The sequence below is a fragment of the Excalfactoria chinensis genome, chromosome 20, assembly GCF_039878825.1.
Source record: "Excalfactoria chinensis isolate bCotChi1 chromosome 20, bCotChi1.hap2, whole genome shotgun sequence".
Lineage (NCBI taxonomy): Eukaryota > Metazoa > Chordata > Aves > Galliformes > Phasianidae > Excalfactoria > Excalfactoria chinensis.
Genome location: NC_092844.1, coordinates 1,372,875 through 1,395,940, shown reverse-complemented (window position 1 = coordinate 1,395,940; position 23,066 = coordinate 1,372,875). Strand labels below are relative to the sequence as shown.

Genomic DNA, 23,066 nt, shown 5'->3' with positions numbered 1-23,066 from the left:
GAAACAAGCAATTTTAAAGGCAGAAGCTGAAAAGCACAATAACAGAAACACAGGACAATGCTAATCTTCACTCCCTGGCTCTAGGTAACATCGTTCTATCTGGAGGCATGCAGACCAAGCTTAAGTTTGAAGAACACACATAGATAAATCATGAATCCATCCAATGGGCTACCTAATAAATAGGACATTAGGTACATAGACAGAGTTATTAGCTATTATGCTTTAACAACACACTGGAAGTACCTGTATATTTTCTTACTGAAGCCCTGTGAGCTGCTCAGATTCTGTGTAACATCCAGCACGAAGATAGGATGTTTCCAAGCCTTCTTGGTATTGGGATGAGGTTTTTGACACACAGAGCTGCCAACATATGATGTCCACTGAGCCCAAGATACTTCAGCCTATTCAGACCAGAGCTGAAAAAGATGGATAATCAATTGTTACATAAAGCAGAAATGGAGCAACAGCAAAAAAGCTTTGAGGGGGTTCTCCATTATAAACGTGGTTCTTATTAAACTCCTCCCCAGGCAATGAAATATCTTAGAATACAAAAAGGAAGGGGAAAAAATCAGAAAGAAAAGGGTTTCTCCCAGTGTAGCAGGAGGTTGCTTGCAAAATGACTGTAAAAATGCTTGAGAAAAACCCAAACAACCCCATACTGAAAACTGAAATAGTAGCTGAACATCCAGAATTTATACTTAATTTTCATTGTTATTTAACAAGGAGGGAGTGGCAAAACAATACAGAAAGCTGCATGGAACTGAACCAGGGTTCATTGTTCCACGTGTATAAATTCAGATGTTGAGAAGAGAGCCAACTAAGTCCTGATTTTTCAGGTTGTTTTTATAAGCTCAGTTCTATGGCTGATCGATCCAGACTTTTGCTTTTGTCGCATAATAAACACAAAATGCTAGAACAGAGCTTGGTCGATTCAGTTTGAAGTTCAGAACGCAACTTGCTCAAGCAAGGACTGATGGAGAGTGGCAGAAGGAAAGGAGGAAGAAAGAGACACGAGGAAAAGTGTTGATATCAAGTCATTGATCTCCAGTGTCCAGTAATTAATTACCACGCTAAGGAGTTCTTTTGTGGCAGCTCTTTTGCTGTGGTCTATAATGCCTGCTCTCATGAAAATGAAGTGGTTTACTAACAAGCTGACACAGCATTGCACAGCAGGCCATGTGAAAGTGCCCATTTGCTGTAGTACAGAAACCCCATTTTCTTCCAGGGAAGTGCTATTGATCTAAGAACTGAAGGGAAATAGAGGAGAAAGAAAGCCTGGCTCACCGTGCTGCACCAGCATTCTTCCATCATCACCGACAGCTTTTTCTGTGCTCCTTGTAGCGTCTGCTCCAAAGCAATCACAGCTGGTTTTATTGAGGAAGGAAGGCATGCTGAAGCACAACACAGCTTGCTCTAGGAAAGAAGATACAGTTTTTCAGTCAGCACAAAGCAGTAATCGCCATTTAGTCAAAAAATAAAGCAGAATAAAACAAGATTTCATGTAATTATATAATCACACAACAACTAAAGCCAGAGGAAGTGTCTGGAAATGATTCCAATCCCTCTGATGTGTTCAAATCTATCACTGTCCGAACACATCAGATAGCACTACTGCTCACATACTATCAAGTGTTTGAATAACTCATTAATGTTTTCATTCAGGAAACACCTTCCTGATGAACTTTCAAGGCAATGGGAAAACAAGCAACTGCTACAGATAGCACGCAACTCAGTTGAAATCACTTTTAGTTGAGGTTGTATATTTAGCCCAGATTCAAGGTCTATCTGTATGGTTGGTTTTTTTTTCCTTCAGCATTTGTGCATATAAAAAATTATCCCACAGTTTTCCATTGGTATCAGAACAGTTACGTCTCCCAGGGGTGAGGTATAAAACAAGCCGTGAAGCAGAGCCCACAGCATGCAGTTACCTGGCATCATGCTTGGAATCCTCTTTGCCGTGCTGACTTTGGCAGCTGCAGGTATGTGCTCAATTTCAACACCAGTTCTAAAGGAAAAACGACTTAAAATCTAATAGCAACTTTATTTTTTTTCTTTTTGAAAAACCATAATGACACAATTAATTAATTGCTTTTGTTAATTAAAAGGTTCTCTCAGAATGGCAGCGAGGTGCTACATTACTCCGTTCATATCACAGAGGTTCAAGCAGCATCACTGCTCTCAGCCTGCAGCAAAACCTTATTTTACTTAGCTTGAACACACAGCCAATCCATGCCAAATTGTTTTGCATTTGCTATGAGCTGCATCTCAGTTGACTCATGAGAATTTGGTTGAGCCTACATGATTTGATGACCTGCCAAAAAACAAATAGGCTTATATATAACATCGCTCAGCCTTGACTGATGGCTGTATCTTCACCCATATCACATCCAGTTGTGGGCTGTATCTCTGCCTTTCAACGTTCTACACGAACACTCTATATTAAACCAACAAACAAACTCAAAGAACATCCAGCCAACAAACCCAACCCTCTCTAACAGAATTCTTTTCCATTTCCTACTTTTAAAACATATCTTTGTATGTTTTCCAGCCCTTGGCTGCGGGGTTCCTCTTTACCCACCTGCTGTGTCTCGAGTTGTTGGAGGGGAAGATGCAAGACCACACAGCTGGCCCTGGCAGGTGAGTCCTTCAGTGCTTCCCTGAAATGATCAGAGCTGTGATACCCTGCTTGCCACATCTTGCTGCTTAGAAAGGTCTTCGTGTTCTCTCAGAACAGCCCATATTTAACATAGAGATGTGGCACTGGGGGATGAGGTGGGCTGTACTGGCAGTAGGCGAAGAGTTACACTAGATACTCTTAGAGGTCTTTCTGACCTTGATGGTTCTAAGATTCTTTGAAGCTCTTCTAGCTTAAAATCCTCCCATTACCTTCAAGTGGGAAGCTGTGATATGTGTGCTGGAAGAAAATGCAACACTGGAAAAATCAGCAAGCAAAAATCTGAGCCTTGCTTGATATATGTTGATCCTAGGTCTCTCTTCAATATCAATCAAGTGGTAAATGGCATCACACCTGTGGAGGAACCCTCATTGCAACCAACTGGGTGTTGACAGCTGCACACTGCATCAGGTAAACCACTGAGTTTAAAAGTCTGTGCTCATAAAGCAGTGCATGACCAGAGATAGATGAAGAAGAAAAACCACATTAATGCCAGTCCTCTCTTTCCCAGTTAAGAACTCGATGCTTTGTCCACTCTTTATACTACAGGAAAGTATACAAAAGAAAAGATCAGGTACAAATATGCTGCTCCATCATCAAAATTGCTTCCATGGAGACAACCCCATGGTGGTTTGTTATATGTCCCTGAATGTGTTCAATGCACACATTGGTTATGGCATCACTAGGTGGTAGAGGAGATCACCGCATGGAATAGGAAGGCTTGGCTGCACGTTGTTATTGACAATTTGATAACTGGCACAGCTGAATGTTAGTCCTTTTCATGTCCAGTTCTGGCACGACATATCGAGTGTTTCTTGGGAAAAACAACCTAGCAGTTGAGGAGCAAGGATCCGTCGCAGCCTCCCCAGCAAAAATCGTTGTGCACGAGAAATGGAATCCATACAGAGTTGCAAATGGGTAAGTTGCTGGGAAGTATTTATTCACCTATAGGAAGCAAAGCAAAACTTCATGAACTTCAAAATGTTTGCTCCAGTCTGTAACCTTTACTCCTCGAGAGAAGATAAAGAGCTTCCTGTATTAATCGCTCATTGATTAATTGCATTTTCAGCGGCCATTCTGCATGCTCATATTTTGGTGAGAAACTGCTCTTCTATGCAATAATTTCCTCCATAAAGCAGAAGGGAATGAATTGATCAAACAATTTAAACAGCACTTTGAACATCTTGCATGAATGGCACGAACCTGGAGCACGACTGATAAATTAGTACCTTTGTAGGGACTTTGAAGGACTCTGTGCATGCTGGTGGGCTGAGCGCATTAGCAAAGAAACCATCTCACTTTCCAGGTGCCTGTAGTCGGTCCCCACATATGCATCTAGTTTTGATGAAGAGAACCTATAAAAGAAACATTCCAGAGTGCTGCCAGCAGGAAAGTGGGCAGCTCTGTAGGGAACAGCCTTCCAGTGTATGGATTTCCCCACTGCTTTAAGGGTGGAGGAATCTTTACTGCTTATGCAGTGGCCTCTTTGCTCCCTTGCATCTCTTTTGTTTTTTAACCATTTCTCTTTGTCATTCTGCTGTGTCTTTACTATTTGTAATGCTCTTCATCCCCTCACCCCTCTCATACGCGTGCATATGACCCACAGGTATGACATTGCTTTGATCAAACTCTCCCAACACGTTGCATTGAGCGACAAAATCCAGCTGGCCTGCCTCCCTGCCGCACAAAGCATCCTGTCATCCAACACTGCCTGCTATGTGACAGGATGGGGAAGACTGCAGAGTGAGTAATGGGAGATGGGCAAAACTGCAAAACAAAGGCCTTCAGTGCTGTCATCTTCCTAGGGGCTGACTGGAAAAAGGTTGTTGGTGATGATCAAGATCCCCTCAACTCCATGTTCACCGGGGCCCACTTCACTCACAATATGAATTTTCTCTGCCTTTCAAGCTTATTTTGCTTGTAATGGGTCTAGTAATGCACTAGAGGGCCCTTCACTGGGTTTTCAGCAGCTGTTCTAACACAAATATTAACAGCATACAGGCTGGGGAATTCTCTAATCCTGATACACGCTGCTGAGTAACTGGAAAGACACAAAAGGGAATAGATGGGAAGAGAAATCCCAGAGGCTTCAGCAGAAGTGTCAGCTCAAGCAGCAGCTCTCAGAGCAGTTTGCAAGTTCTGAACAGAGAAGAGCCTTTTGTTTCTCTAACAAAGAGACGTTTTTAAGTGAAACACAAATTATTGGTAAGTTACAGCCTTTTTTTTGCTGAAAGAATACAGCTAAAGAACAAATTATGCAGCCCAGATGAAGTTTCTTACCTGGAGGAATAGTAAACAGATCCTGGGAGAAACTTAGCAGTGCACTTCTGTTCTTCCTTTGCTGCCAGCTGCTATCGTGACTCTTTTGTTTCTGTTACTTCCCAGCAAATGGAGCTCTCCCAGATGAACTGCAGCAAGGCCTGTTGCTGGTGGTAGATTATGCAACTTGTTCCCAGCCTAGCTGGTGGGGAAGCTCAGTGAAAACCAGCATGGTGTGCGCTGGCGGAGATGGAATCACCTCCAGTTGTAATGTGAGTCCAGAGAACACCACTCTCAGGGCTTGGTTTGACACGACCAGGCCTGATGGGAAGGAAAGCTTAAAACTACTCAAGCTATGGTTGCCATTAACTGCATTTCCCCTTCTTCTCAGGGGGACTCTGGTGGCCCACTGAACTGTCAAGGTACAAATGGCAGATGGGAAGTGCATGGCGTTGTCAGCTTTGGCTCTTCTCTTGGCTGCAACTATTATCGGAAGCCTTCCGTCTTCACCCGGGTCTCTGCTTTCGATAGCTGGATCAAGCAGGTAAAGCTCTAGGCCTTGCAACTAGAGAATAATGACACTTGACAATTTCTAAGGTCATTATTGGAGGACCAAGAAGAGAAAAAATATATCTTAAAGCTGTGTCTTCTCAAGGAAAAGTACCTGAACAGTTATCTGTTAGCAAATGGTAGGTCACACACAAGCAGCTATCCCTGTAGGCAGGCCCTTAAACCATCCCCAAAGCAAAAATAAAGCATCCTCTTTGTGATTAGTTATTCAAACTAATTTCACTTTTACTTAAGTCTTGATGTTTAGGAATGCATTTTTCCTTCAGTCTAGAGATGGACTTATTAAGGGTTTGAATAGGTACAGCTCCAGAACCTATCAGTACCTATCAATAACATTGATTGTTACAGTCACGTCCTAGAAGGCAACTGTTAAAGTCTGGAGCGTCAATTGTTTTATAATAGAAACCTTAAATTCAAGAGTGGCCGAGGAGCAAAAACCCTTGTTTCACTGTTGTAAATCCCACATCCCAAACACAGCACACACTGCTCACAAATAGCTGGCTCTTATGGTCTGATTTGCCCCTTGTTTTATGTTTCCATAGGTTATGGCAAGCAACTAACCCAGAGAGACCTGCGTGACAGATGAGAACAGTGCCAGGAACAACAGTCTGAATAAAGTCATAATCATGACACCTTTGATCACTAATAGCTGGGAAATTCTGCTTTTAACTGCAATAAACACTGTTCTTTTTTTGCAACATGAAAGAAAAAACACGTGTCTCTGTCATTTCTTCTTATGCATTGTCGAGAGCGGAGCAAGTGTTTTGTGATGATGCTGAGCACCTTTTAAAGCCTTTCCCCTACCTTGGGCTGGAGCTTGATATGCATCTGGGGGATGTGAGGATAAGGAGAGTGGAGGGAAGAGGGGGTGAGGAAGCAAAGAGCTGGTATAGCAGGAGGCGGGCAAGCAGCAGATGGGATCTGAGTGGGACACACTGGGACCAGCAGCGGAGATGCCCAGTGGGAAGGCAGCACGGGTACCAGCAGGTCAACACAGGTGAGTGTGGGCAGCACTGCAAAGTGCTTTTACAGAGAGCACCCCATGACACCCCGGGGTGTTGGGGTTTAGCAGCAGGAACGGTGCTGGCAGCATCGCTGCAAACCTCTCACCTTCTGATCAGCAGCTTGGGTCCTTGTTGGTGCTTTAGCAGTAGAAAGGAAGGTTGCAGGGGTGCTTCATCGTAGCATCCTGAGTTGTTTGTGAGTATCGTTAAAGCAGGGTTGTAAACGATTAATTGCTCTGAAAACCAAAACTCTTACGAGGTTATTTGGCTGTATAGAGGGTGGGTATCAATTGGGAGTGTCACAAAAGAGAAGAGGTAACGGTGAGGCTCAGACAGCAACAAGTAGAGATGTGAAGTTCTGTAAATAACTGAAACAACTGAAATCTGGAACATTTCCCCTTTGAAATACTTGGACAACAAAGTGGGAATATTTAAGCGTATTTAAATGTACCAACACAAATCATCCACTTTCTGGAAATTCCCCATTAAGAACAAATCCCAAGAGCTTTGGGCTCCCCTTTGATCAGAGATTTCAACATCTGCAGTTCACAACCACTGAACCCACAGAGCCATTTTTCCATGGGCTGCTCTGAGGTTTCGATAGAAGCTCCACAGGGAATAAAACCCACCGCAAACGATCGTATCACTCTTCATACTCACATGAGAACGGCACGATTCCATCCCAGCATCACGACAACCGCCTCTTTTCCATCATTTTCTTTTAAAGCGAAGCATCAGGAGGGAAAAATCCATATGATCAAATGCTTCTTTCAGTAATATACAGCTAATGCATGATCCCTTCTCTTCGTTTCAGAACATATCACTGTTTGCTCCAGCCGTATTTTTGGTAGCTGTAAGAAGCACCACCATGATCAGACTCCCCTCCAGCTTCCCACCCCTCTTTTCCTTCTTCCTTTCATTTCTTTCTTTCAGAAATCCTTCCTTCTCCAATGCTGGAGGTAGAAAAACAGCTCAAAGGATCCTGCTGGCATGCGCGCTCTCCCTCTGCAGCCTCCTTGGAGCCGTTTCCTTTGATCTGAGCAGCAGTTTGGAAGCATGGAGAAGCACAAGGAAGGCCCTTCAGGAACTTGCCTCCTGTGAAACCCTTTGGGCCGTTCGCCTCATCTCGGTGCTGCAGGAAGAAAGGCACAGCTGGCTGTTCCCAGCAGCAGATAAGAGGAATACATCATTTCATGCTCAGCTATTAGAGAGTCTGAACTCCCTCTGTAAGGCAAGCCAAGCAGAGCATCCTTGTGAGGGTTGTCGATGCAAGAAGGAGAAAATCTCTACCTGTAGGCTTTACATCATTGACATGAGACAGAGAATGAATAGCACAGGGGATAACGAGGCCAGTAAGATGCTTTCTGGAGTGATTTCTGAACTGCTGGGGCTTTTTAGTAGTCCCCATGAAGACCTCAAAGCTATGCGACGCAATCCTGACTGGGCAGACGTCGTGGCTTTTAAACTCATCCTTCTAATAGGAGAAGCTGTGCTGAAAGCTCAGTCAATGCCAGTACCCATCAGCCTTCAAACAACACTGCATCAGCTTGCAGCCATTCTCAACTATGCTATCTTCTCATCAGAGAACGTTCAGAAGTGCTGGAGGGATAACATCAACCAGTCGCTTCATTTCACCTCCTCTGAAAGGATCTATTTTCTCACCCCATTCCTGGGCTCTGATGAGTTTGCCTCCATTGAAGCCTTGTTAAAGGGACTTCTTAATGTGCAGAGCTGCCTCCTGCAGAGGGGACAGGAAGAGCTCATCAAGAAATCTAAAGGAATCCTGTTCACAACGAGCCTGAAGGTCAGCCTGCTAGTGATAGCCTGCCTCATTTACCCCATCACCCTGATATTCTTCAAGCAAATGACAGATTGGATTCACAACTATGCCAGGAGCCTCAAGGAAAAGACACAGGACTTGAAACGGGAGAGGCAGCTGGCTGAGGACCTCCTGCACCAGATGCTGCCAAAATCTGTGGCCAAGCAGCTAAGGAAATGCCAAAAAGTCGAGGCAGAAAACTACGATCAGGTAAACCTCAAGTGTCTGTGTTGGCAAATGGGAAAGATACTGACACCAAGGGTGGGAAAACATTCAGAAAGAGAGCAGCCACCTTCCTCTGCTTTGAGGAATCTATCTTAGCACTCCTAGTTGAGTGGGAATGTAAGTCCTAATATTTGATATGGGGTTTGGAAAAAGCTGTGTGATGATGTGCCATGAAGCACTCAGGTTGATAGGGCTGGAGGAAGAGCTGTAGCTTTAGAGGGTAAAGATATCAAAGGCAAGCCACATTGTCTTGGGTTTAAGAGCCTGTTGCTGAGAGCCTGCCCACATCATTCAATCACAGGTATGCAGGAGGAAGAACTGAGTTTCCTCCTTGTAAAATGAGGAGAATCACAAAAGAAACCCCAATCACAGCCAGCAGAAAGCAACACAGGGCAAATCCCGCCTGTACGTGTCAGTATGGTTCCATAGGCACAACTGGAAGGACACGATGGGATTTAGAGAGGGATGAGAAGGGCCAACAATATCACAGCCTCAAGCAGGCATAAAAAACAAGGTCAGGGTTTGGCCAAGCATCCGTGTTTGAAGCTCTGCCTCACAGCAGCAAAACAGAGAGCATTTCAGAGCCATGCTGCTGCCTGCAGGCCTCAGCTTCACACCTGCCTTCTCCCTGTGACAGGTGACCATCTTTTTCTCGGACATTGTGGGCTTCACAAGCATTGCTGCCTCCTGTACCCCCCTGCAGGTTGTCGAGATGCTCAACAATCTCTACATCTGCTTTGACAGCAGGATTGAGTCTTATGATGTTTACAAGGTGAGGACAAACCCGCAGGCAAGGAGTAGCTGGAGTCCTATGTATGCTGGTGAATATTAAATACATCCATCCAGCTGGTCAGCAGCCACAAAGTGCAAAACCCCATCACACAAGGACTGTGTTATCATAGAATGGCTTGCATGGGTCATCCAGTTGCAACTCCCCTGCCATGGGCTGGGTACCCCCACTAGCTCAAACTGCACAGGACCCATCCATGCCCTTGGCACCTCCAGGAATGGGGCACCCACAGCTCTCAGGGCCTCACCACCCTCAGAATAAAGAGCACCTTCCTAACATCTAACCTGTATCTCCCCTCCTTGTAGCTTAAAGCCATTTCCCCTTGCCCTGTCACTATCAGACCATGTAAAAAGCCCCTCCTGCTTGTAAGCTCCAATTCCCTATTGAAAGGAAACTCACTGCTCAGTGACAGGCATCCCTTTCCATCAGGTGGAAACCATTGGCGATGCCTACATGGTGGTGAGCGGCCTGCCAGAGAGGAACGGCACGAAACACGCGGATGAGATTGCCAAAATGGCTCTGGATCTGGTGGCAGCCGTTCGTCAGGTCGTGATCCCACACATGCCAGCGGGCAGGCTGCAGCTGAGGGCTGGGATACACACAGGACCCTGCGTAGCTGGAGTCGTGGGCTACAAAATGCCTCGCTACTGCCTTTTTGGGGACACAGTAAACACTGCATCACGCATGGAGTCCACAAGCTTGCGTAAGTGGCTCCGGAACAAGGGGAGGGACATGTAGGCCACAGTGAGGAGCTGTAGGATGTGATGAGGAGCAGTAGAATGCCATGAGAAGCTGTGGGATGCCATGAGGAGCTGTGGGATGCCACGAGGAGCTGTAGGATGCCACGAGGAGCTGTAGGATGCCATGAGGGAGCTGTAGGATGCCATGAGGGAGCTGTGGGATGCCATGAGGAGCTGTGGGATGCCATGAGGGAGCTGTAGGATGCCATGAGAAGCTGTAGGATGCCATGAGGGAGCCGTAGGATGCCATGAGGAGCCGTAGGATGCCATGAGGAGCCGTAGGATGCCATGAGGAGCCGTGGGATGCCATGAGGAGCCGTGGGATGCCATGAGGAGCCGTGGGATGCCATGAGGAGCTGTAGGATGCCATGAGAAGCTGTAGGATGCCATGAGAAGCTGTAGGATGCCATGAGGGAGCTGTGGGATGCCACGAGGAGCTGTAGGATGCCACGAGGGAGCTGTGGGATGCCATGAGGAGCTGTAGGATGCCACGAGGGAGCTGTAGGATGCCACGAGGGAGCTGTGGGATGCCACGAGGGAGCTGTGGGATGCCACGAGGGAGCTGTGGGATGCCACGAGGGAGCTGTGGGATGCCATGAGAAGCTGTGGGATGCCATGAGGAGCTGTGGGATGCCATGAGAAGCTGTGGGATGCCATGAGGGATCTGTGGGATGCCATGAGGAGCTGTGGGATGCCATGAGGAGCTGTGGGATGCCATGAGGAGCTGTGGGATGCCATGAGGAGCCGTAGGATGCCATGAAGTAGTTGTAGGCTGTCCTTTCTATACTGTGATGCCCAGAACTGCACCCCGTACTCAAGGTGAGGTGGAACCTGTGGCACACTCCTTCAACCAGATGGCAGCACAGGTCTCCAGGAATGGATCAGTCATTCTTCTATAACAGCCTGTTCTGAATCCTAGCACAGAAGATCCACATCAGCTCTGCTACGTACAGTGCCCTTCTCACAGATGATGCCTATGAAATTGAACTGAGAGGAGAAATTGAAGTCAAGGTAACCTGCTTTCTGTAACTTTGCTACAGTAATGGAGTTTAATGAGTTAGGGTGGATATGGCCATTGCTCTTATGCATATTACAAGCCCCATAGCCCCAAAGTTCTCTTGCTAATTCAGTTGGAAGTGGCTATACATGGCTATACATGACTCCTACTCATCAAAATAAAAGCACTGCTGTGTGCTTTGAAATACAGCTGCTGTGCCTGCACTGCATGGAACGACACGAATATGGGTGAAAGCGTTAGTATTCAGTCACAAAAACTCACAGATGTAAGACTGATTTTAAACCCTCAGAAGTACCGCCTGTGAGCAGCCTTTTTCTGCACTGGAAGTATTGTGAGCATCCAAAGAGCATCCAAATTACAACCCTTTTCCCAGGTAGCAACCTCTCATATCCACAGCTGAGATAAGTAGCACGATGCAGCACAAGTACTGGCCCTAGCCATAGTGATGCTCAGCTCTTCCCATGAAAACAGCCATTCTCTGCTCTCTCCTTATTCCTGTCCCAGGGCAAAGGGAAAATGAAAACCTACTGGCTTCTCGGTAACAAGAACTACACTGTCCAAAATGACAGCCTGGTGTGTCACTGGAATCCAGCTGTCTCCAAGAAAAAGAAGATGGGAAGTAGCCACCAACAAGTAAGGAGGTGATGAGATGTTGAACCTGTGTCTTTGTCCTGTAAGTAAAGGGCTCTACTGCATACAGATAGAAGCTCCAATGTGTGTTCCTCTCTGTTCATAGCTTAATGCAGGCACTGTGGGAGCAGTACTGGCTGAGCAGAGCCCTGTAACACCCTGGGATGAGCTGAACCCTGACAGTCACACTCAAGGGAGTTCTAGACCTGCCTGGACCCCTGTGGGTGCCATCCATGGAACAAGCCAGAAGCAGAAGAATGGCTGTTATCAGAGTTCCAGCCAAGACGTACAAAGGGATCTTGCTTCTCCTGCAGTGGCTGCTGATGTAGAATGCAGGGCACAGCTTGGAGACCATGGTATGAAAGTAACAGGGCAGAAAGAACTTCTCCCAGGCGCTGTAGATGAGATGTGACAGGATAAGAAATCACTTCTACTGGAGAACCAGATTGCCTCAAGCACATACATTGGTTTTACATCGCTTTCTCTTTTTCTTCTTATCCATAATTCACATCTTAAAGCATTCTGTTTACTTGAGAACTCAAGACACCAGTAGAAATATAGAAAGATGTCCCTAGAAGACATTAGAAGGAAAAGCTATTTCTCTCCTCAAATTATAGCTTGCTTTCCTTTGATTGCTGCAGGAAAAGATTCCTCTGCAATGACAAGCAGTGCAAAATTGTAAATGTCTCTGTGTACAACTAAGAAAGATGTAAGCAAATTGAATTGCTTCCTGATGGCGACCATTGCTGAACTCCACACAGAGCTCAATTCATTTCTTAGTGGGTAACCCACTTGTTTTCATTAACTCTATCTTATCCTGTAATCCACCTGCTTGGGGCAATTCCAGAGCAAGGGAATCATTCTGAAGGGAAAATGTGAGGGAGAGAACTTGGCCTGCCTCCTCTTCCATTAGATTAGGTTTGTATCTGACTATGTATGAGAAATATATTGGCAGATTTAAGTGTATTTTGGGGGGAGGCAAGGCAGGGCTTAATGGCCACAAAAGGCAACAAGAATAAAGTCATACGCTTAGAAGGAAGTCAAGCATGGAAAGCTGTAATTGGATTTTGCTTTTCTTAAAATAAAAGTAGTTTTATGGGCTTCAGAGGAAGCTGGTCTGCACGTCTCTTTAAATAAAGACTGAAAAAAACACATCTAGGTTGTTGGCCAGTGTGGAAAAGAGTGGAATCCTTTCATCTGGTTCCTATCAGCACTCAGCAAGTGGGATCAAAACAGGGAAGTAGGGACAGAGCTAAATGTCGGAGAGCCTCAGCTTTCAAGTCAGTGAGGGAAAATGCCTCAGGTGCACATACGCCCTCACAAGCAGGCATGAAAGGAACCCCACAAGGAGAGCAGAGGAGGGACAGCTGGGTACTGCAGGGCAGCTCAGAGCCGGGGGAGCCCCACGCTGGCTCCAATTGTTATGAAAATCCCGGGTCAGGATCAGAAGCAAATCATTTGCATGGAAAATTGAGCCTGTTCTGATCTTCATCTCATCAGAGGCTTCCGCGTGGATTTTTAATTTAGAAAATAGCAGTAAATGACCCTATGTTCTTAATGATAGGCAGCAATTAGTGCTATTAACAAAACATGCTTTGGTTCAACCCCGAACAATCCCTCTCCAGAGATGAAGTGGGGAATGATGAGCTGCTTCACATGCATCTTGTTGATGCTTTGATTGGCCCGTTGGTTTCCAAAGACTTTGGGGTTGCATGTGGCTGACACACAACAAGGCTTGGAATGGATTTAGGTTGGCTGGACTATCTTTGATATTGCCTTTTGGTAAGCTGGATATTTATCGAACGGAAAGCCCAGGTCTGGATATGGCTCACACACGATCTCTGGTTTCTTATATGAAGGGGCAGTGGATTTCAAACTATTCAAGGACACATAGATGTACCTTCAATTGGACAGACTCTGTAGGGATGAAAACAAGTGCCGTTTTCCTGTCTGACCTATGAAGCTGTAACTTCTCCCCACTATCACTCAAAGGTTACACCTCACAAAGATCAGATAAATCAGTTCAGTCAACCTGCACCATCCGTACTGCTGGGTTGCAGGTGATGCACGGTCTGGATAAAAAGCTCTCCAGCTAATCTAGAAACAATAAACTGCTTTCAGCTCTCAGCCAGCCCGTTCCCGGCTGAATCCTCATAACAGCGGAGCTGGGGAGAGATGAGAATTGGCATTTCCCTGCATTGAACGCCAGGTGTCATTGCAGGCCCGCCTGACGTGGGATGCATTCAATGCCCTTAAAGCATCCTCTGGGGATATCAGGAGGGCAGACATGGCAGCTCCCACAGGCTTAGTCACAAAGGAAGTTGCTGAAGGCAGTGAAAGAAGTGAATGCCCATTGACTTGCCACAGCATTTTCCTCTTGAGATGGAAAAGGTCAGAGAAGCTAGAAGGGCAGAACAGGCCTTAAAGACAAGGCATTAAAAGGGAAAATACACTTGAAACTGGAGAGCAGGTTAAAAGGGGGCAAATGAATACAACGGAATAGAAAAGAAACCCACATATCCTGGAGTATTCATCAGCTTCTAGCAAAGCAGAATGCCCCTGCTCCCGAACCCACTCTGACAGTGACTGTTCCCTACCTTCATCACTTCCAGAACACTCAGGATGGTGTTTATGATGCTCAGCTTTGTTCTCATCCATTAATGCCCAGCAGCAGCCAGGTGCTACAGCTTGGAGCACTCAGTAGCTCCGGCCACTTTTCACACACCTTATATGAGCTATTTATGTTATTAGGTCTCAACTGAATGACTGCAAGCTAGGAAGCTCCGCTGGCTAATAGCCTCACATCATGCCATATAGCCAGGGACCACAGCAAACACCACGTAACAACCTCCAGGGCTATTGTCCTTTCTGTCTCATGTCCCTGCTTTCAGTACTGCTCAGAAAGGGCCCCATGGGCAAGCCAGCCCAGGATCCAGCTGGATCTCCAAGGGACTTTTCCTATTTACCCTCCAGGAAATGGTGCACTGGAGGCTGTGGGGAGTCCATTAGCTGACCTGCAGATACAAGCAGCTGCTTAATTAGCAGGTCTAAAGGAAAATAAGGGGTGGGAGTTCACTCCAAACACAGTGACGTAAAGGCAACAGCTGCTTGAAAACATCTTTTTCCCCCTTTCCTATTTAGAGAGCTCTTTAGAGACACGGCTTTTTACACCGCTAATTAAAAAGAGCAGTTCAGGCATCATTGAGCCTTAAACACAAGAGTTTGCTATTAAACTCAAGGGAACAGCAAAAGGTGGGAGCATAAAACTGCAATGATTTAGCGGAGTTCGTGCTCTGCCTCTCCCCTAAGTGCCTTTTGTTTGCTGTTCTTAGAGCAGCTCAGTGCTACATACATCATTCAGCAGATATGGGCTGACACTGCTATAAGGTCAGAACCAGCTGTGTGGGCTCCCAGGTCTGTGCTTATGTGGTTGAGCCCCAGAAAGAAAGAATGGTGTTCAGAGCAATTGTCCAAGGCAGAAGAGAGAGGAGAAGTTCTACATGTCTTATCCAGCTGCAGCTAGCCAAGAAAACAAGTTTCTTTCTGAAATGCAGAACAACTTGCTCATATTGGATCAGATCCATTTAACCTTGTGCTATGCCATCTCCTGAGCTCCTGCCTCCTATCCTCCTCCAGCTCAGTAGAGGGCTGATGGTGAGAGGAGCACCTCCAGCACCCTGCTCAGTGATTCTTACTGCCCAAATTTAGGCTGATTGAGGCCAGACCAAAGACTGAGGACTTTGTTTTTACACCCTGAAGAACACGCACAAGACAGGAGAGAGGCAGAGTCTATTTCAGGAAGGTGTCTGTGGCCGTCAGGCTAAAATTAGACCTCATTAGTTCCTAAAAAGACCGTGCAGAATGACAAGGATTTGGCAAGAGGCTCTTCAGTCGGGAATGTGACATAGGAAGTGCCTAAATGGCTGTTGGCAGTGATGTCACCCTCTGGTGCTGCACCGAGGGGGCTCGGGAAGCTCCGGTGGAGAGCACTGGAACTTGTTCAAGCCACTCTGTATCTACAGGGGGCTGAGTGTGGGGCAGAAGTGTCGACAGGCTTCACTGCTTCCCACTCCCCGATAAGGGAATCTATGGCTGTGACAGAACTGGTATTCTCACACTATTCCTGATGGGCCCTTCAGCGAAATATCGGTCCCTTCTTTCTTCCTGTCATGCCCCCGCCTCTGGCTGCTCCAGGAATTCCTGCTTCTAAGCTTGCTGCCTCCACACATGGCTCGCCAACACTCGAGCTGGCAGGGCCATTGGGAACAAGGCCTAGAATCTCAGCCTGGAGGACAGGACGTTTTGTTGTCTCAATGAAGGTACTTGCTCTGAAGCTAAGCTAAGGGGGGCAGCTCTCAGACCTGGACAAGTAGGGATCTGTTCTGAGGTTTAAAGTACAGTACTATGATGATTAGAGATGTGCAAAAAGTAGCTCTGGAAAGCCAACGCGGTGTTACAGTTTGGAGGTACAGCAGTTTTAAATGCAGCCTCTCTTCTCCAGCAGAAGCTTTCCGGGTATCAGCAATTAGTGAGTATGCAAAAGCTCTCATTAGCTCTTGGCTCCGTGGTTGCAAAGCTGCACAGACCCAGTTTCAAAACACCCATGTAAGGCAGGGGAACACCATGCACATCACACAAGAGGCAATGCAGGGAAAAAAGGCTTGCTTGGATTACAGACAATATCGTGGAAGCAATGAACATTTCCAGTTCTCAAAGCAGCACTTCACATAATAGCATCATAGAATCATTAAGGTTGGAAAGACCACTAAGATCAACTGGTTCACCCATCAGCACAATACCACTAAACCACATCACTCAGTGTGACATCTCTCTTCTTGTTGCAAACTCCCTGCCTGAAGGTTTCTTTGCTCTGATTTCATTGTTAAGCTCCACAGCTCTTAGAACCCTGGACCAAAACAAGCCTTGTATCATATCATAGTATCATAGTATCATGCGAGTTGGAAGGGACCTTAGAGATCAAGCAGAGCAACACCTCAGAAATGGTTTACCTTATAAACCCTTTTAGCTGGCTAATAACTTTCTCATTTACATTAGTTCCAAACTGTTCCAAACTATTGAACCAGTGCTTATAATTATTGCTTTATGCAAGAAACATTAAGTTTTCTAGAAAATGCAGCTCACTTTCCATTACTGCCTTCCTTCCCCCTCAGCTCCCAAAACAGCCATACCCCATGTTATATGTATGTATTCTCACTGGTGTTTTGGATGTGTCTGGAGGGAAATATTGTTCTAATTATGGGAATATTGGGAGATTAGGGCTCAGAACTCATTTTAAGCCTCCTTTTTCTAGGAGGCATTCTGGAGCTATTTAGCTGTTCAGGTCCATATCCCCTTTCAGTCCTTACCGACTAAGGGCAGATATGACTTATTAGCATGTCAGTTTTGAATTTGCACCCTAGTTCACCTCCACCTCACATAAGCATCTCTCTGCACTAAAATATCATGTGCTAAAGTGTCAAAGAACTCCTGGTCCCATTACACTTGTCAGGAGCATCTGACCTATCTAGGCTAAAGTATGTGGTTGTATCATACCCCTTCTCTGCTCCATTCATTCTTCTCGTGGCCAAAATTTCAGGCCTTCTTGGTCATTTCCTGATCTGCTCTGTTCAGAGATATGATGTCACTGCTTACAATGATCTTCACACGTCAACACTAGGCAGAAAATGTGCTGTTATCCTCAGGGAGGTGGCACGGTAAAACAAACCCTCTTGGTCAACAAAGCAGAGGTTATACGAAGAATCCCCAGTGGGCAAAGGAAGCTCAAAGCATTCTTTGCCTCTGAAAATTTTCTGGTTTTGTGGCATTTTATCACTGTGCAAAGAGCTGGTTTTAATTAGACACAATTGAGGGTTTGTAGCATAGATACCTCTTCACAAGTTCCCATGATATAGATGTATATGTTGTATATGTTGTCTGCATTAACATATACCAGCCTAATGATTTCTTAGTCTGGTTGACAGTTATACAATAACCTGAATTCTCCAATCACACAGTGAACAGAGGGTCTGAGATCCAATAAAATCCCATCCATTTCCCTATGAGACCCTAAGAAGTGTGGGGCGTTCCACTCCAAGCAGCACTCGTATGTGAGCTCAAGCTGACTCCACACATGTAGGAGGAAACCCTTGAGCCCCCCACTGTCCTGAAACAAGGTTTAAGCTGTATTTGCTGTAATTAAACTATTCTGGTTGGAGGAATTATTCTTCTACTCATTGGCGCAGCCCCAAGAGTTCTGAGCTTTCTATCAGCATTCAGTTGCGTTACACAAGAGCCATTTGTCCCTGTGAATTCATTACATGAAAGCCTTAATTCCAGAGTAATTCTGTCTGACCCACGGCCACCAAACACTTGACTCAAAATAAACTTTTACGGGGAGAGAGGGACTGTAAATAACTTGGGGTGAGATCATTCCCATCCTTGTTACCCACGGGCAGACTGAACATTGAGATTAAACACGTAGCTGCCTACCCCCATCTCTGTGATTTCAGACAGCACCTTCAGTGCTTCCATGCACACGAGGAAGCAGCCCTGCTTTTGTACATCCCCAGATCACACTGCAGCAGCTTCAAGCCTTGGCATATCACCAGTCCACACACCCCTTTTGTTTTTGTCAAGACAGTGATGTCTAGACAACACATCCCAAAGGAACATAGATTGGTGCAACGCGAGTTCAAGGGAGAAGACGAAAGGTGAGGAGGTAACAACTCCATTCCAACACGTCACCCCCTCTAGCCACCTCAATGTCACCACAAAGACACAGGGAGCAATGCAGCCCCTGGGGACTCTGTGGATGAAGTCACAGGGCCTGACACCCTTCTGCTGAGGCTTTGTAACAAGTGCCTGGTGGGAAACGCAGGGCCATGGGTGCCTAATGTGACAGGGGAGGTGTGAACGCGGCGCCAACAGTGGAGCTTATCTCAAGCACGAACACAGGCTCCAGCCCTGTAGCCTGAGCACCTTATCACAGCTTTAGAAGTGTTAGTTTTTGAAATGGTACTCGCCCATCTCGCCGTGCTGACAAGCGATGGCTAAAATATCCTGCCCCTCCACCACATAAGGACGGAGCTATTTCCAGAAGCTTGGCGAACGCTAGAGTATTTTCTGGGAAAACAAAGAAGGGTTGTCAAATCAAGAACAGTGGGTGATAAGAATCACCATAGCTACAGTGAGTTACTAATAAAGAGTAGCTTAGCTAAGAGCTGGATGATGCTGTGTTCCCCTTGCCGATGCTCAGCCACCCAAGGCAGCACAGAGCTCTCTTCCTGCTCACAATTACCCAATTTACATCCATTGCACACCTCTAGGGTGGTCCTCCTGGCTCAACTAATTGCTGCCACACTGTGACATGAAGCTCTTGCTTTCTAATCCTAGTGAGCAAGCACTGGCACTTGCACATACCTGGTTGTGCCTGATCTGATGAGAAACATCAGTATAGAGGACTGTAAATGTAAGGAGAAGAAATAGTACACGTATGAATTCACAGTAATCTGAGCAGTTTTCCTACATAACTCTTTGCCTTTTAAGAACACGTCTACCAAGCTCTTCCCCTGTACCTCCACAGCCAAGGAAATTCCACAGGTCTGAGATGCATCAAAACTAAAGGGCAACTAAAGGGATCCTGCTCTGGAGATGCAAAATTAAGGAGAGAAGATTGAGGTTGGATGTCAGAGGGAAGTTCTTTACTATGAGAGTGGGGAGGTGATGGAACAGCTGCCCAGGTTGGATGGGACCCTGGGCAGTCTGGGCTGGTATTAAGTGTGGAGGTCGGTAGCCCTGCCTATGGGGGGGAGTTGGGAGCTTCATGATCCTTGACGTCCTTTCCAACTCAAGCCATTCTATGATGCAAATTGAGATCATGCCCTGTGCCGTTCTCTCACAGGCAGAACAAAACCTGCAGTAGAGATCCAGCTTTATGCAACAGCTCCGTTTTAATTAGTCAAATTCTTCTTAGGTTCATCACCAGTCATTAAGGGGAGGGAGAAGGGAAGTAAACAACCACAGTAATTATTAGAATGGTTATCATTTCATTTCTAGAAATGGCTGCTTCTGCTGTAGCTCAATGCTGACAAATGGCACGCAGCAATAAATAGCACAATGGGATAGTGTGAACTCTTGCCCCTTGATTTGGCTTCTTGGCTCGCAAACCTTCCAGATCAATGAGCGCTGCTGACAATGCTCAGAGATAATCCAGGATGCACTGTGTTGCAAGGAAAGATCTGGCATATGCCTTAAGGCAAAGAGCCAGCCAAAACGCTTCGGAAATGTCCTTCCCAAGCCCATCTCTTCTTACAGAAACTTACATTCTGCAAAGTTTGTTATGAATCCAGAACAACACACCTCATGGGGGGTCTAAAGCTCACTACCCACCATAAAACCTGAGGTCCCGTGTACACCATGGGCAGAGCACCATGAAACCTGAGGTCCCATGTACACCACGGGCAGCCATTCATACATCATGCACCCAAGGCATAGCCACTCACATAACTCCCACATGGCCTCTATGGCCTAAAGCCACTTCTGGTACTGCCAGTACTATGATCACAAATAAGACCAATGCTGTAATTTTATCAAAACCTCCCACAACATCTGATCTTCTTTAAATTGGCTTTTGTTTGAATGAATGCATTCCTGGACTTTGAGGTATATTTTCCATTCACCAGAAGAGGTCACCAAACACCTCATTAATGAGCATTGAATTAATGCAGTTCCCTTTCCCCTTCCAGCTGCTATTTAGATGTATATTTCCCCATACAGAACTTCACTGATGGAGATCTGATTTAGTTCCCACAGAAAGTGCTATCTTCCCATAGTAGTGCAATAACATGTCCGCCAATTAGAGCTCAGTTTAAGTACCAGAGGTGTGTAGCATAAGAAAGAGGAGGAAATCACTCTGATTCTGATCATTTCAGTGCAAGAGCATCCTACAATCTTCCAGGGACCATCTTAAAGGTAAGCAAGGAGCAAAACCACCTACCACAGGGCTAGGAAGAGTGATCTGAAACACAGATATGCACAGCTAATCCATGCCTCCAGTTGCTGGGTAAGCTTCACAACTGGCCTGTGTAGACCTCCCTACCTAAGATGCACTAGATGCACTAAGATGCTGCACTAAGATGCTGTTTCACCTTCCAGGAAATGAAGCTTAGACAAAAATTGAGTTTCAGGAGGCTTTATCATCACGTCACACAGCGTGAGCACTGGAGCTATGAACGTCCTCATGCAACCCCTTGGAGAGATGAATCACTGAAAAGGGGCCAGGAACACCCAGCAGTGAATCACTACATGTTGCACCTCTCTGTCTAATGTTATCCAAGTGCCAATACTGGCAGATAATGAGAGAAATCAGGCTCTGATCTTGGCAGCAGCAGGCCAGATACCAAAGTCCCTTGTGGCTTCTTTGTTTCCAAGTGCAGATCTTCTGCAGCAGAGATGGGAATTGGCCCCATCTCCTCTCACAGTAAGCAGCAGTGAGGCAGAGCACACAGGCAGCCATTTGACTAGCACTGAGTACCACCATCAGCTATTTCAACCCCTCTCTCCCTGCTGTTTCCATGGTAGGCTCCATTAGCTTCACCAGAAAGTGATAAATGTGTCTGACAAACCAAATACTAACAATTGCTGTCAGAGTCCAACACCCCAAACCACCAACTACTGAATGTCAGCCTGCTGCCCTCCTTATCCTCAGGTGACCCAGACCCCTTCTTAACCTTGCAGAAGAAAACACCCCCTCTCCGTTCCATTACTGATCCATCAGTGAGCATTAACAAGAGCAGCTCAAGCAAAGGCAAAATACATTGTTAGAATCCTAGAGAAGAGTGGTGATAGCACTGAATCCCTCTTATTGGCCTTTTCAGTCCCACAGAGGTGCTGTTGGACAGGAAGGCAGTGTGTTAACACAGAGATGTTCTTCAACATCAGCATTTGGATATTGCTGTTTGTATTCTCCACAATGAATCAATATTCTCCCTCTTCTACTCTTCTCCTGTGATTACAAAATGGGTTGTTGACTATCAAGAACTATCAAGGTTGTGATATCAGCGTTGACTGGATCAGCAGGGCAGAATAAAGTAATAGGAGTGGGTAGGAAGGGCTGAGCCCAGAGTCCAACTAATCCAGACCTCACCAGAAATGCCCCATGTATACAGTAAGCCACTGTGTGAATACCTGACCACACAAAGTTCTTTCTGAGACACCCACAGGTGAGGTTTGTTTTGTTCCCCACAACCATCCTTGTGGGTAAGAGAACAAATTCTATTCCAGACTACGCTAATGCACATCCTATGGATGGAATCATAGAATGGCTTGGAGTGGAAGAGTCTTCAAAGATCATCCAGTTCCAACCCCCTGCTACAAACAGGGTTGCCAGCCATCAAATCAAGCACCAGCTCAGGCTGTACAGGACCCATCCAACCTGGCCTTGGGCAGGATTGGGGCATTTACAACTTCCCTGGGCAGCAGTGCCAGGGCCTCACCATCCTCTCAATAACAAAACTCCCCCTGAACTCTAACCTAAATATCCCTCTTTTGGTTTAAAGCTATTCCCTCTTGTCCTATCACTATCAGGCCACACAAAAAGTTGATTTCATTCCTGTTTATAAGCTCCCGGTAAGCACTGGAAGGCAGTTATCAGGTGTCCCCGTTCATAGATATAGCAGGTAAGTGAGCTCAGTTAAGTTCTGTGCCCATTCTCTTTTCTGTAGAGAACTGATGATGCACATCCACCTGCACCCCCTCCCACAACAGGGCCTTGCTGTCAACACATACCCTAAGGTGAAGGCAATAAAGTGCCAGATGAGCAAGCAGAGCACCTGCGGGTGGGTAATAACCAGCAAGCCTGGGTTGCTGCTGCTGCTGTGTGCTGAACCCTGCTGCAGCTCAGCCACTAGATGAATCAGAAGAGGGCAAGGGAGGGAGACAGCCAGGCAAACGCTCAGATAGCACAGTGAAATGTTAATGTCCTATAATGAGGAGCCCTGGTGCCAGCTTCCATCAAGAATTTGGCGATCCCACTTTGACGAAAGCACTACAAACACTTCTCTGCCCTTTCAGCCAGCTGCAGCGAGCCAGGAAATGCTGGCCTGAGCAACTGGGAAGGAGAGGGAGGCTGAAAGGGGTCCCTGGGTTAGGAAAGAGGAGGATAATGAGTTACAGTGGCAGTGATCTAACGGTACCTATCTAAGCATGCCACATGCTGTCAACTTTACAGCATGCATTTCTCAGAATACCCTGCAGAGATGGAGCAGAAACATTCCCAGAAGAACAATATGCCCTAACCCTTTTCTTTTAATAAGAAATGGCTGGTACAGGAGAAATATC

General features: G+C 46.1%; 1 protein-coding gene across 1 annotated transcript; it reads left to right on the top strand.

The window, feature by feature from the left end:
- The first annotated feature begins 542 nt into the window (after positions 1-542).
- LOC140261144 (chymotrypsin-like elastase family member 2A) lies at positions 543-6,205 on the top strand. The gene is made up of 8 exons (XM_072354272.1): positions 543-1,979; positions 2,549-2,637; positions 2,988-3,085; positions 3,464-3,592; positions 4,281-4,417; positions 5,060-5,205; positions 5,325-5,477; positions 6,046-6,205. The coding sequence occupies exons 1-8, from the start codon at positions 1,919-1,921 to the stop codon at positions 6,061-6,063; spliced, it is 831 nt and encodes a 276-aa protein (XP_072210373.1). The 5' UTR covers positions 543-1,918; the 3' UTR covers positions 6,064-6,205.
- Positions 6,206-23,066: the final 16,861 nt, after the last annotated feature.

Bases quoted from the DNA above. Each gene is read 5' to 3' on its own strand.
- LOC140261144 (XM_072354272.1), top strand. From the start codon at position 1,919: ATGCAGTTACCTGGCATCATGCTTGGAATCCTCTTTGCCGTGCTGACT. The intron at 3,086-3,463 runs GTAAACCACTGA...TTTCATGTCCAG, and splicing joins ACAGCTGCACACTGCATCAG to TTCTGGCACGACATATCGAG. The intron at 4,418-5,059 runs GTGAGTAATGGG...GTTACTTCCCAG, and splicing joins AGGATGGGGAAGACTGCAGA to CAAATGGAGCTCTCCCAGAT.